The sequence below is a fragment of the Ceratotherium simum genome, chromosome 1 (genome assembly GCF_057802395.1).
Source record: "Ceratotherium simum simum isolate JZ-2026a chromosome 1, ASM5780239v1, whole genome shotgun sequence".
Taxonomy (NCBI): domain Eukaryota; kingdom Metazoa; phylum Chordata; class Mammalia; order Perissodactyla; family Rhinocerotidae; genus Ceratotherium; species Ceratotherium simum.
The window spans coordinates 70,427,605-70,442,309 of NC_141900.1; the positions used below are offsets into that span (position 1 = coordinate 70,427,605).

Consider the following 14,705-nt stretch of genomic DNA (forward strand, 5'->3'; position numbering starts at 1 on the left):
GCTATGTTTTTAAATTGGTGTCTGTAAAGTGAACCTCTTTCTGTTTTGCCAATGGACACTATGCAGTATAACTGTGATATTTCTACTTTAACGTCAACATTAAGAAAAAAATTCTGTAAAAATCTGGTAGCATATTTTTTCTCTTTATTCTTTTCTGTGTTATTTGACAGTTACTTAGGAAGAAAAAAAAGTCATTTTAATCACTATTCCATATGCTATCAGCCAACACAAATTAAAGAAAGAGAAATTTGTCAGTTATCATTTAGCAAAGATTTGTTTAATGACCTGTACTCTGGAGGTACTGAGCTAGGTATTCATCAACCCAACAAATGTACTAATACAATCAAATCAAAAGTAATTCAACACAGTCCTTACTACTAATAATGTCATGATCTAGTAAGAGAATAATAATCTAATAATCTCATGTCTAGTAAGGGAATAATCTAATGTCTAATAATTTTATGTCCAGTAAGGGAAAAAAGAAATGTAAAAAAATGATTAAGATAAAGATGAGAGATGACAAAGAATGAATCCAGGGAAAGCTTCCCAGCAGGGTTTGTGCTCTGAGGTCATGCTAAGGACCATGAGGTTCAAGAGGTCTGGTTCCTGGGACAACACACTCTTTACTAAAGCAGATATGTCAGGCTATCATTTCTGATGACTATGATACCTAAGAACTCTAATCTGACTTCTCTGCCTCTGATTCTCTATTTACAAGCAAATTGCAGATTGATAATTTGTATTTCCAAGTATATTTTTTAAATGGAGCAAAAGCAATGACCAGCAGATTCAGGTATTTCTATTCTCTTCATAGTCATATTTTTCAATGTAATGTATTGGCATTTTGGTTTTGTCCCTTGTGAGTCTGGTTAGTGTGAATCATACCCTAGTCACTATTAGTAAATTGATAAAATTAATTTTCTAAATTTGAAAATCTAAAGACCAAGGTAATACCAGACCTGCTTGAGAAATAAAATCACTATACTACCTTTGTTTTTTTTTTTTTTTTTTTGAGGAAGATCAGCCCTGAGCTAATATCCACGCTAATCCTCCTCGTTTTTGCTGAGGAAGACCGGCTCTGAGCTAACATCTATTGCCAATCCTCCTCCTTTTTTTTTCCCCAAAGCCCCAGTAGATAGTTGTATGTCATAGTTGCACATCCTTCTAGTTGCTGTATGTGGGACGCAGCCTCAGCATGGCCGGAGAAGTGGTGCGGCAGTGCGCGCCCGGGATCTGAACCCGGGCCGCCAGTAGCGGAGCGTGTGCACTTAACCGCTAAGCCATGGGCCGGCCCTACTACGTTTTTATTAAGATTATTTCATCTCATCTCCACACATATATGCAATGTGGCTTACCAGAAAGAGCTGCAGGCCTAAAGAAAAACCCTGGGTTCTAATCCCACCCCATCATTTATTAGCTGTGTGATCTCAGACAGATGGGTCTCAATACCCTTACATAAAAATTAGGGGTTAAAGTACCTCCCCAACCTATCTCACAAGGTCATTATTAACATAAAATAAACAATGAATAAGAAAGGGCTTTGAAAACTAGAAAGTGGTAAGATGTAAGATATTGTTACTTCCTCACTATCCTGCAAACAATCCATGCCAAATAGTCCATTAGTGAAAGCATCATAATCCAAAGAAATGAGAAAAAATCAATCTTACAATAAAGAAAGGCAAAATTTCCATATCCTCTATTGTGCTTCCCATACTGACAATTTCTTTCTACAGATCTGGAGAAAGAAAATTTGAATTGGTTCACCACTTTAAGAACTCTCCTTATTTTCAAAATCTTTCAGAATAAATCTAGTTCAATGGGGTTGTTTCTGGTATATGGCTATATAAATGATGAAATAGGGTCAGAAAAGAGTTTCTAATTACACATAGATACATATTTAAGAAAACACTCACAGGCATAATTTCAAAATGAAATGTGGCATTGATAGGTTAACATCCCTCAAAAAGAATGTTTTACCTGTAACATTTCTAACCCTCTAGTCAACATAAAGGAGGATATGGGCATCTCTTCGCTTTGCTGGAGAAAGTAGATCTAACTGCTTAACTGGCAGAGTTATGATTTCTCAGTTCTCAAGTGAGTGATTTATGGAACATGCAGAAATGTATTTTCTACTTTGTACTTAGGCTTTTTCTTCATTTTGGGTATAAAGAGGCAATAGATTTCTATCTTCGTTTTATTCAGGTCCCCCTCCTATGTGCTCCCATATTAGCTCTCACACTAAATTGTAACCATCTGTTTACTCCTGTTTCCCCTAAGACTGAAAACTTATGAAGGGAAGACACCTTGTCTAAGTCATCTTTTTATCCTCCAGCTACTAACCCAATAACTGACACATAGAAGGTGCTCATTAAGTGTTGACTGAATAAATTAAGAATAAATTGCAGATATAATATTAGATTGATTTTTCTTTAAAGTCTAATGTTCCTTTGTATTACACTCAAATTTAATCTTTGGATTTTAGTAATATAGGTAACAAGCATTCTGTGTAAGTAATATATTTATGCAAGTTAAAGCAGCTGAATATTGAAATTAGGAAATTAAACAGATGGAATTGCTTAAATTATATGTAGCAAAGATGAATATATACATTTATTAATTAATATAATTCATTTATTGATTCCTTCAAAACATTTCTTGAGCATCTACTTCGTTCTAATTACCACGCCCAAGAGCTGGGGATGCAAAGTCAGGCAGGCCTCATGCTCTCAAGGAGGCAGGTGCCTGGTGAGGGCAAGAACCAAGTAAATATTCTGACAGAGGTGTGTGCGGGGGCCATGGGACCACTGGGGAGGGCAGCTAAGTACAACTCGGAGGGAGAGATTATAAGGAAAGCTTCCCAGAGAGGTGATGCTTAAACCAAGGTTTGAAAAAACAGCAAGAGTTAACATAAAACAAAGAAACAGACAATCCAGGCAGAGAGAAGAGGGTGAGGCACCCATAGTTCTACCAGCACAGAGAATGTTGCGTGCAGGAGAATGGCAGAAGACAAGAAGAAATGTAGAGAAAGGGAAGAGGGACCCCCGATTGTGGAGGGCTTTGTGGGCTAAGGATTTATAAGGCATCTTCAGTGAACAAGGAGCTGTATTAAATTCTTTCCTCAAGGGGCTTAGAGACTACTTAAACAAATGAGGAGTAACAGCCAAATGGTATAGTAAAAAAAAAGGGGGGGAGGTGGGGAATTTTAGATCAGCAAACAGTTGAAGTAAGAAAAAAAGCAAAGACACTTTTAATTCAAGATAACTTAGTAGTTATCTGAACTTCATGATCCAGTTTTTAGATAAAATCACATCTCTTAAAATAAAAGGAGGAAAATGAGGAGTGACTTTGAACTGTAAGTGTTTTACAATTTTAAAAAACAAGAATTTTTTTTTTACTTAAAAAAAAGAAGTGCTTCTAGCTCTCTGTTGAGACGACATCTCCAAATATATTTACCTCTGTCACTGAAGCACCCATCTTATCTTAGAGTCAGTCACCAATGCCATGATAAATGTCAATACTGGGCAGAGATGAAAGAAAGGACAGTATTAACAGATTGATTATTCAGCAGACCATTATTGCTGGTAGGCAAAAGCCCCAGAATGAACAGTCTAGCCGGGCTCCAGCTGTCTTGTACACTTGCAAGAACTCACCAGCAGTCCAACTGATGGAGCACATATCTAAAAGTAGTGTGGTATTTTAAAATATAGCACACATCAAAATCGGAACTCGGTTTTGGATTACTTATTTTTATTGATCAAGACATCAGTATCCATTTAAAAGAAGGAATATCTATCTGTTTTACAGATGTAATAGAGTTACTTTTGCATTGTTAGTGACTAATGGAAGGTAAGCTATTTTCAGGGAAAAATAAAACAGTTAAACATTAATCTGAATTTCAGTAAGGAATGACAATATACAGGTACAGCTACAGCAAGTTAGACTTAATCTCTTCCAAATATTGCAAAATTCAAGTCATTTTGTACAAAGGAGACTATAGAGGGAAGTATGAATGAAAAATGGAAAATCCAGCTAAATACCACTACTTCTAGTTCATTTTATAATTTTGTTTCTAAATGTTGTCTCCTGCAAATCTGAGGAACCACAGGCTAACTCATTTGATTGTAACTGAACAGTATTATTTACTTATAACCTTTGAATTTTTTCTCTCAGAGAGTAAAAAGAAAGCCAGCATTGAAATTTTTTCTTTTTTTTCCCTATAACTAATTGCCAAAGAGAATGACAAATATAATAAACAAAATTACAAGGTATAAACAAGTAAAGATTTGAAATAGAAAAATTCTGGAAGCATATTCATTATGTTTAATGTAACTTCAGCCTTCTAAAGATTCAGTTTGTCAGCCTGTCCAATATTTGGGCCAGTAACTATCGAGGACAGTCATAACAAGGATAAACTCATCAAAACATATTGAATTAACTGTAAATTCTAAGAATATTATATATGAGATAATCATAATTAGTTAAAGGATATTACGGTATTTTTTCCTTTGGACTAATTATTTTTCTCTTTCTTCTTTTATATCTCATTTTATTATAGTTAGCATCATGCTGCTATTCCTACAAGTACTGAACAAGCATGGGATTTGACTATTTTACTCCTAAATAAATGAATTGCTCAATTTCCTGTGACCATCTATACATACTCCATCTTCAAAAAGTGTATCAATATTCTATCATAAAGGAGACAGTGACCTTCTTTTTTCCAATATGCACGACATTTCTGTACAATGCAGTTGTGGCACGGGCACTTATTTCCATGAAGAAAAACTTTGCAGTTCTATGGCATTCATCATTTGACAAATGCAACTATTTTCCTTATCAATCAGCTCTCACTGAACTTACTAGCAGTGACTGCGGAATCCTGAAGGGCCCAATAAATTTCTGAAGAAGGAAGCTAAGATGAAGGACATGCCACTCCAAATTCATGTGCTACTCGGCCTAGCTATCACTACACTAGTACAAGCTGTAGATAAAAAAGTGGATTGCCCACAATTATGTACTTGTGAAATCAGGCCTTGGTTTACACCTAGATCCATTTATATGGAAGCATCTACAGTGGATTGTAATGATTTAGGTCTTTTAAATTTCCCAACCAGATTGCCTGCTGACACACAGATTCTGCTCCTACAGACTAACAATATTGCAAAAATTGAATACTCCTTAGACTTTCCAGTAAACCTTACTGGCCTGGACTTATCTCAGAACAATTTATCTTCAGTCACCAACATTAATGTGAAAAAGATGCCCCAGCTTCTTTCTGTGTACCTGGAGGAAAACAAACTTACTGAGCTGCCTGAAAAATGTCTGTCTGGACTGAGCAACTTACAAGAACTCTATATTAATCACAACTTGCTTTCTACAATATCTCCAGGAGCTTTTATTGGCCTACATAATCTTCTTCGACTTCATCTCAATTCAAATAGATTGCAGATGATCAACAGTAAGTGGTTTGACGCTCTTCCCAATCTGGAGATTCTGATGATTGGGGAAAATCCAATCATCAGAATCAAAGACATGAACTTTAAGCCACTTATCAATCTTCGCAGCTTGGTTATAGCTGGTATAAACCTCACAGAAATACCAGATAATGCCTTGGTTGGACTTGAAAACTTAGAAAGCATCTCTTTTTATGACAACAGGCTTATTAAAGTGCCCCATGTTGCTCTTCAGAAAGTTGTAAACCTCAAATTTTTGGATCTAAATAAAAACCCCATTAATAGAATACGAAGGGGTGATTTTAGCAATATGCTACACTTAAAAGAGTTGGGGATAAATAATATGCCTGAGCTGATTGCCATCGACAGTCTTGCTGTGGATAACTTGCCAGATTTAAGAAAAATAGAAGCTACTAACAACCCCAGGTTGTCTTACATTCACCCTAACGCATTTTTCAGACTACCCAAGCTGGAATCACTCATGCTTAACAGTAACGCCCTTAGTGCCCTGTACCATGGTACAATTGAGTCTCTGCCAAACCTCAAGGAAATCAGCATACACAGCAATCCCATCAGGTGTGATTGTGTCATCCGTTGGATTAATATGAACAAAACCAACATTCGATTTATGGAGCCAGATTCACTGTTTTGCGTGGACCCTCCTGAATTCCAAGGCCAGAATGTTCGGCAGGTGCATTTCAGGGAAATGATGGAAATTTGTCTCCCTCTTATAGCTCCTGAGAGTTTTCCTTCTAATCTGGATTTAGAAGCTGGGAGCTATGTTTCCTTACACTGTAGAGCTACTGCAGAGCCACAGCCTGAAATATACTGGATAACACCTTCTGGTCAAAAACTCTTGCCTAATACTCTGACAGACAAGTTCTATGTCCATTCTGAAGGCACACTAGATATAAGTGGCATAACCCCAACAGAAGGGGGTTTATATACTTGTATAGCAACTAACCTGGTTGGTGCTGACTTGAAGTCTGTTATGATCAAAGTGGATGGTTATTTTCCCCAGGATAACAATGGATCCTTGAATATTAAAATAAAAGATGTTCAGGCCAATTCAGTCCTGGTATCTTGGAAAGCAAGTTCTAAAATTCTCAAATCCAGTGTTAAGTGGACAGCCTTTGTCAAGACTGAAAATTCCCATGCTGCCCAAAGTGCTCGAATACCATCTGATGTCAAGGTATATAATCTCACTCATCTGAACCCATCAACTGAGTATAAAATTTGTATTGATATCCCCACCATCTATCAAAGAAACAGAAAACAGTGTGTAAATGTCACCACAAAAGATTTGGACCCTGATCGAAAAGAATATGAAAAGAGTAACACCACAACACTTATGGCCTGTCTTGGAGGCTTTCTGGGGATTATTGGTGTGATATGCCTTTTCAGCTGCCTCTCTCGAGAAATGAACTGTGATGGTGGACATAGCTATGTGAGGAATTACTTACAGAAACCAACCTTTGCATTCAGTGAGCTTTATCCTCCTCTGATCAATCTCTGGGAAGCAGGCAAAGAAAAAAGTACAGCACTGGAAGTAAAAGCAACTGTTATAGGTGTGCCAACAAATATGTCCTAAAAACAAACAACTAAACCTACTTCAAAGAAAAGCTCAAAACTGTGGTTGTGCTTTAAAAAAAGGCAGAGAAATATAACTTTCTAGAAAGAAGTTTAAGCTTCACCAGTGCTGCTCCTGACCAATGGAAATATGTACACGTTCAGCATTTTAATTAACTGGCTTCAAAGGGTACTGTGGCAACCAAATAAAATAACTCCATTTTCTAGAACTTTCATGTAACTTTTATGTCTGGACTACAGTTAAAGTGGACAAAACACTTCTGTATTTTTTTTTAAGTACATAAGAGTAGTTGAACTGAGCAATACCTCCTCCTGTGTTGTATTACACACATTAGCCACGAGTTTTTGCAGTGACCAGATAAACTTGAATTCACACGTGGTGTAATAAAATGGACAAATTCTGTAGAGTAGACACAGTGAGTATGTGGACCTCTTTTATAAGGAAAAATACATTTTGGATTAAAATAAATTGCTTTTGTCTTGTTTTTGTTTCTAAATAAAGAATAATTTCTGGGAAATGTTCATCTGACCAGATATCATTTAAATTATGTTTTTAAATGTGTTTTTTTATAATGAAATTTGAAACGCTAAGAGTAAGACACTTTCACTGGGTTTTGTAACTACATTTTTATGATGCACAAAAGTGGATTTTAGAAGGCCCTTTATCAATATTGAAAGGCAATAATAACATTGTATTTAACCATTTATTGACAAACAAATTCTTGAGGAAATTATGTATTCACTTAAAGATTTTCTTTTCTTAAGAAGCAGCTTTTGGAGTGGATTTAATTACTAAGTTCACAAATGTAAATCTAATATCTGAGGAACTGAAAGTCTTATTTTAATAATTAGTAGTAGCTCAACTTTAGGCTGCTTGCTTTGCAGAAAATATTGCCAAATTTTCATGGGACTTATGATCTAGGTGTAATTTTCAAAGCTTGCTGTGATTCTAAACACTTAATGAGCTTCACCGTTAAAAAAGCAAATAATCTAATAATTTGCTATGTTGCAATCTGTAGCAATGAAACATGTTCTATATGACCCCAAAAGAAGGAGGTTTATATACTGGTATAGTAACTAACCTAGTTGGTGCTGACTTGAAGTCTGTTATGATCAACGTGGATGGTTCTTTTCCCCAGGATAAAAATGGATTTTAGGATTTTAGAAGACTAGGATTTTCCAAGACTAGGATTTTAGAATTTTACTTTAAAATATATTGGATTAGTAGTAGAAGAAGTTTATCAGGTTCCATTCCATAAAATTCTCCCTTTTATTTAGTTCACCCCAATATAAAAATGACATAAATCAGATAGCTCCAGGGTTTGATAGAAATCCAAGAGGACAGTTTTGCTAATGAAAGGAAAAGCTTCTGAGACTAATTAGAGTAAAATAAAAAAATTAAGTGTGGTTCTCTATGACTATATTTAAGGCACCTAGAAAACACAGCTTCAAAAATTGAGAATCATTGAATTGAAGTTCCAAGAACATTATTAATTATTTAAGAATCCTATATAGAAAACATAAGGATTTCACTTGGAAAAAACAACAAAGATCTTTTAGAGTTTTAGTCATATTTACAAACAAAAACCCATAGTCATGCAAGATAAATGTATTTGTGTACAAAGGAAACATCCTGAAGCAATAAAAACCATCTAAGATAATAAGCCATACTTTTTATAGGCAAATTGCTTATCTCTACAAAGCTACAAAGTTTCCATGTTAATTGCTGCTGTGCCTGTTCATAATCAAGAACTTAACATTTCTTACAGTAGCTTGCTGCATATTATCAACATGTCACTGGCCTGCAAAAATTTCTAGCACTGCAGTCATATCAACTTATTTGTTAATACTAGACATTTGCTTTTGTGATAGCATTGACAATTTGTAATTAAATCCTAGTAGTTTTTGACAATGTGGAATGTAATTGCTATGAACTCTTTAAAACCAAAGGACAAACTGTGTTAATTTTAACACAACCAAAATATGAAACTTGCTAATTCAATGTGTTCCCCAAACACAAATTTTATAACCTATCACATAGAGGCTGACATAGAATTTATCAGCAAGACATGCTCATACATCGTAAGACGTTTCAGCACCACGGACAGAGCTTTTTAGAGCCAGGCTATTTGTCAAAAACATAGGAACTGAAATATGACCTATTAGGATGCAGGTACTGTATAGGTCAGCAAGAATTTGCTCAGGTATCTTGTATGTTTCTTTTAAGGCTATATTCATGAAGAACTATAACAAACATATGGTAAAGCTGAGAATTCATTTCCAGCTACATTTTTCATAGAAAAATAAGCACTGTGAATAGACACCTAATGGTGAATGCTGAAATGAAGTATTTTTGTTACAGCCGAATAAATACAGATGCTCAAAGCAAATCATGATCCTATTTGTTTGCTTAAATTTTAATCTAAATTGCCAGTGAGAGAGAAAAGACATTTGCTTCAACACCAAGAATGGCATTTCATACTCCCTATGTTACCTCCTAAATCTCATATAAAATTAACTAAGCACTGGTCAAAGTACTCAAAGTGTATAACTTACGATTTGGTAATACTACATGGATGTAATGGCAGACTTCACCTGTAACAAATAAAACTCTAAAGTTTATAACTGTATGAATGCCAACTGATTCCCTTACCTTGTAGGAGGAAAACATTTTTTTTCACAAAAATGATTTTAAAAGAATTATATATTTTCTAATTTATACTACAAAACAAAATTCAAATTTTGTGAAAATAAGCATGTCCAGTTAAATACGAAAATTCATAAAAACAATGTGGAGCAAAATGTGTAATTGTCAGCAAAGCCAAGCAACAATACGCTGCCAGTTATATGCTGACCATTTTGCGTGGAAAGAAATGAAATAGATTTATGGTACATATATCAGTCTTTTGATACTTATTTCAGTTATTAATTTTTTATTCTAATTAGATAAAAAGTTTTTAAGCAAAACTACATACTAGCAAGCATAAGTTTAAAACTATAATTCCTTAGTCTATCCGTTTAATTTTCTTTTGTTTATATTCAACAAATATTTATTGTAGGGCTCTTAGTCACTGGAAAAACAGGACTGAACAGGACAAATTGCCTACCATTAAGGGGCTTATATTCTATTGGATTACATTCTAGTTATGTATCACCATTTTCACAAATCTGTGTTATCTACGTTACCTAGTAGAGTCCCAGCTTCAATCCATACTTTCACAGAATGATAATACTCAGAAAATCACAGATTTTTGTCTTGGTCTAAAATGTTTTACTTATCGCAACACGTTGATCTAGGAACTTAATTCACATTTATCATTGATTTTATGCACCAAATATATAAAAACTAGTCTAATACCATCCTTAGACTGGTTAAGTCAAGAGGCATGTCTACGTACCATAAATTATTTCCAGGCATAGAAACAGGGATAACTATTATGTTTCCTCTACACAGAGAGAATGATCACCCAAGAAATATGAGATGTTAAATTTAAGAAGGTAATCTAGCACTGACAAAATGTTTATATACTTAACGAGAAGAACCAACTTACTTTATCCACTTTTATAAGATCTTCCAACAACTATGAAGGAAAACCTTAAAATTCCATAGATTAGCCTTTTACATGAAAAATTGGAAGTGGTATGTCAGTTACTAGTAAAGCAAACAATAAAAACAACTAAAAGTTTAAAAGTATATATTTGCTAAAGAAAAATCCCAATTAAATGTTCATGCAGCTATTACAAATACTAGAAAAAAATTCTTATTGTATATGTCACCATTAAGCAACATCTTTGGCTTCATCCCAATGTTGACATTCTAGGAGATGGGGTATAATAAACAGTGATTAAACTGTGGCTACATTGTCTTTGACCCAATCTCTCTTTTTTTTTAACTTCCCAAAACAAATTATAACATATAAGTAAAAGTTTTTTTGGAAGAATATGGTTGCCACAGATGTTTACTATATCAAACATCCCAAATGGTCATTTGTAGATAAATCTAAACACAGAGACTATAATGAACTTCCCTTGCAGATAGTAATATTTTCACCTTAGTTCTACAGCCCCCACTTCTATAATATCATTTTACCCTGACTAATGCACTGCTAACTAGGTCATTGCTTGGGAGCACAGCAGTACTGTAGTAGAATGAAACAGCCATGCCTAGAATCAAAATGCTACAATTAGTATAATGGAATTCTGGAAAAAGGAAGAAACTGACTCCAGTTTCAACACAATAGTGGCTGCTTTCATGTGTTCATTTGAAAAGTGAGGACTTTATCTATTGTTAAGGCTGACCACCACCTTGATTTATCTTATTCCTGTGAAGCAAAGGAAAAGTAAAAACATTATTTGTACACAGGAATAAAACGACAAAATCAGAGTTAATTCTAATAGTTATAATCCATATATCCAATCCTAAGAAAAATTATTAAAAGAGAAATTTTAAAGAAGAATATTCTAGTAAAATATAGACTATTTCAAAAATCTGGCCTAAACATTCCGTTAATGATATAACAAAGTGCTCTTGAATTGATAGTAAGCATTTAGTATTCTCAGGTAATAAGATATCATATAAAATAGAACACAATTCCTTTTTATTCCTACTAAAAATGGACAAGCCCACAGAGATTTCAATTTACCTATTCTAGTTGACTTTACATACACATCAGAAGGCTCTTAACTTATCTTTGAAATGAGCCATAAAATCAATATCAACTAAGAGGTTAGACACATCACAGATACATCAATGCAACTGTCTCTTAAAAGCAAACTGAGGTATTCAAATAAGTAACAAATTTGGAGCAAATATCATATATGATTTCAAAATTATTGTAGAGTGGCCCAGAGTAACAAAGCATCGCAAAAAGAATTGTGGTTGACCTTGGTAAGCCTTTCAGAAGAATGAACTATAATGGCATTTGAAGACCTCACAGTACTTTGTGTGTCTATATTTATCTTTTCTAACTCTAATATATCATCAAGAAACTAATAGCATTATGCGACCATTGTAAGGAAAATCCAGTTTCTCATTAAAACATATGGTTTGGTGTCTGAAGTTATTGATTCAAAATCCAATTGCGATATCCATTTATAATGTTTACCAGCCATTGGAACAAATAATAGAGTAAGCTTGGGACATAAAGTGACCTTCCTAATCCTAGCATTGAGAGAATCAGAGTATAATAAAATAGCTTCCCTGTCATTTGTGGCACGAGATTCAAGGCTGGTAAAGACAGAGGTAGTTCTTAAACCATCAGAAGTGCCATTATTAAAGCAATAGGGTCAAATACACCAACAGAGTTCTTCAAAAGAATGCCATATAAAATTGAAATTCATTATCAGAACTGGGATGAAGTCAGATATCTCTGGTAAACATCCCTATAACAATGGTTGGAAAGAGGAGTCACGTATTGAATAAAGAATAAGAAATCGTGTCTCCAAAATAACTTGAAGGCTCTGGGATTCCCTTTCCTGTTTCCTAGTCAGTTAATCAATAAGCCAACATTCCAATATATAATTTTCATATTAAGTCATTTATTTTATCAGAGTTTAAAAAACACATTTACATAGAAAATGCATGAATTTATAAAATTATGTGATTCTAATTACCCAATTCAAACCCTTGAGTGTAAAAATAAAAATCCTTCAAACCATGGATATGATACAGAAAAGATATAAAAATAGAAAGAAAAAAACATTCATTTCTTTCTACTGACAAAATCTTGATCTATACAAATATATAGGAATTAATAGATTGCATTGAAGAAAGGAACTACATCAAAAATAACCATGTGAGGTAAGGGGAGTTAGGTTTTCCATCCAAGGTATTATGTGTGTCTCAGTCCGGGCTCAATCCTGAAGTGACAGTGTGATGCTTGAGATATTTCCTGGCACATAAGATGCATAGCAATTAATAAATATGTTATTAACATATTATTATATTTGAATCAATATACATTCATTATACTTTCAAATATACATTGAATAAATATACATTTATTTGAGTAGCAAGATAAAAACTAGGAAAGAAGGAAGGAAGGAAACATTAACTGAATGCTGAATATGAGCCAGGCTAACAATTTGCCATAGTCTTAAGAAATCTACTCCAGATCTAAGGGAGAAGAGGTATGAGAAAAATGAACATTTGCCATCTTATTATGGGTCAGGCACCCTGACAGATGTGCTTGCTCACTCTCTTGCTCGCTCTCTCTCTCTCACACTCTCTCTCTCTTTATATATATATATATTACAATTAATTCAATTTTCATAAAATCCCCATGAATTCAGCGTTAATATTCCCATTTTATAGATCAGTCTCATAGAAGTTAAGTAATTTTCTTTTCCAAGATAATAATAATAATAACATAGAGCAGAAAAACCAAAAGATACAACACCATAAGAAATAGTAAGACTCAAGCATGTCATAACCCACAAAAGTAACTAATAGATGATACTTTGGGGAGGGAACAATCCATCAACAGTATACCAAATTCATTAATTGTGCTTGTTATCTTCTCACTATCTCCATCAACATGTTCCTTTATAATATCCCTATCTCAGTTTTTCATGAGAAATTGAGGAAAAGGGCCCCTATTTATCAACTTTCAGTTATTAATTGCCAAAGACAGAGCAATGAGCACTGGTTTATAAAAAATAAAAACAAAAACAAAAAAACCTGTACATATTCTTATAAACAAAACTTTAAAAATAAGCATATTCACTAAGTACTCACTGGGTGTAAGGCACTTCTAGGGACTTTTAAAAGACTTTTCTATAATTATTTCCACGCATCCATATCACAGTCCCAATGTATAAAGCTCTTCTGTTTTTCAATTCCATTACAGAAAAGTATAGGATGGTCAATTATCTGTTTAACCTGCTTTCTGATTCATACATAATAATTCTGACCTTATAAGGAGAATCTTGCATAAAGAGTAAGGACTGAGGGGGAAAAAATTTCCCTTCAACCTTCTACCAACATCTCCATCCTCGCAAGTGCTGGTGCCCTAACACCAACAGCTTAAACAGTCAGAAGTCAGTGCACTCTGATAGAATGTAGCTTTGTTGGATGACTTGTGGTCTATTACAAACCTTGGGTTTTGAAGAGTTCTAATATATGAATTGGTTATGAGGAGTTCTAATAGGTGAATTTGTTCTAGGAGAACAAAATTATTTAATATAGGTTAGATGACATACATTGTTTGATAAATGGGGCAGCAAAAATTATTAAATAAAAACTTGACACCATCAAACTTATCCACGTGATTAAAACCTACAGATGCCCGTATAGGAAGCTGACCATCTACACTTCTCAGTAGAAGAAACAAGGTGGTTCAATAAACAAACAAACACTTCCATCAATTAATGAGCTTCTATGGAATTAAACTGACATAGAAAAATAATTTTATGTGTAAAGAAGTTCCTCAGTATTCAATGAATTCTAATCTTTGCTTGCAAATATTTGAAAGTCACTATGCTGAACCATGTTCTCATTCTAAATGATATGCCCCCATCTTTTTTTTTTTTTTTTTAAATGAATTGTTTGTATGGTAGAACTCCTTCCAAGGAATGAGATTTGGAAAATAATAGGAGCAAACTGTCAAACAGAGAAGCAAGGAATGACCTGTTTTTCATTCATACATGAATTTTATTCATGAA

At 34.1% G+C, this 14,705-nt stretch overlaps 2 protein-coding genes across 3 annotated transcripts in view; one reads left to right on the plus strand and one right to left on the minus strand.

Moving 5' to 3' along the window:
- The window catches only part of IMMP2L (inner mitochondrial membrane peptidase subunit 2), an 848,864-nt gene that overhangs the window by 425,308 nt on the left and 408,851 nt on the right, over positions 1-14,705 (minus strand). The gene's annotated exons all lie outside the window — the stretch shown is intronic.
- Positions 4,917-7,105, plus strand: LRRN3 (leucine rich repeat neuronal 3). Its single transcript, XM_014785649.2, has one exon. The coding sequence runs from the start codon at positions 4,918-4,920 to the stop codon at positions 7,042-7,044; it is 2,127 nt and encodes a 708-aa protein (XP_014641135.1). The 5' UTR covers position 4,917; the 3' UTR covers positions 7,045-7,105.

Coding starts and splice junctions, on each gene's coding strand:
- LRRN3 (XM_014785649.2), top strand. CDS start 4,918: ATGAAGGACATGCCACTCCAAATTCATGTGCTACTCGGCCTAGCTATC.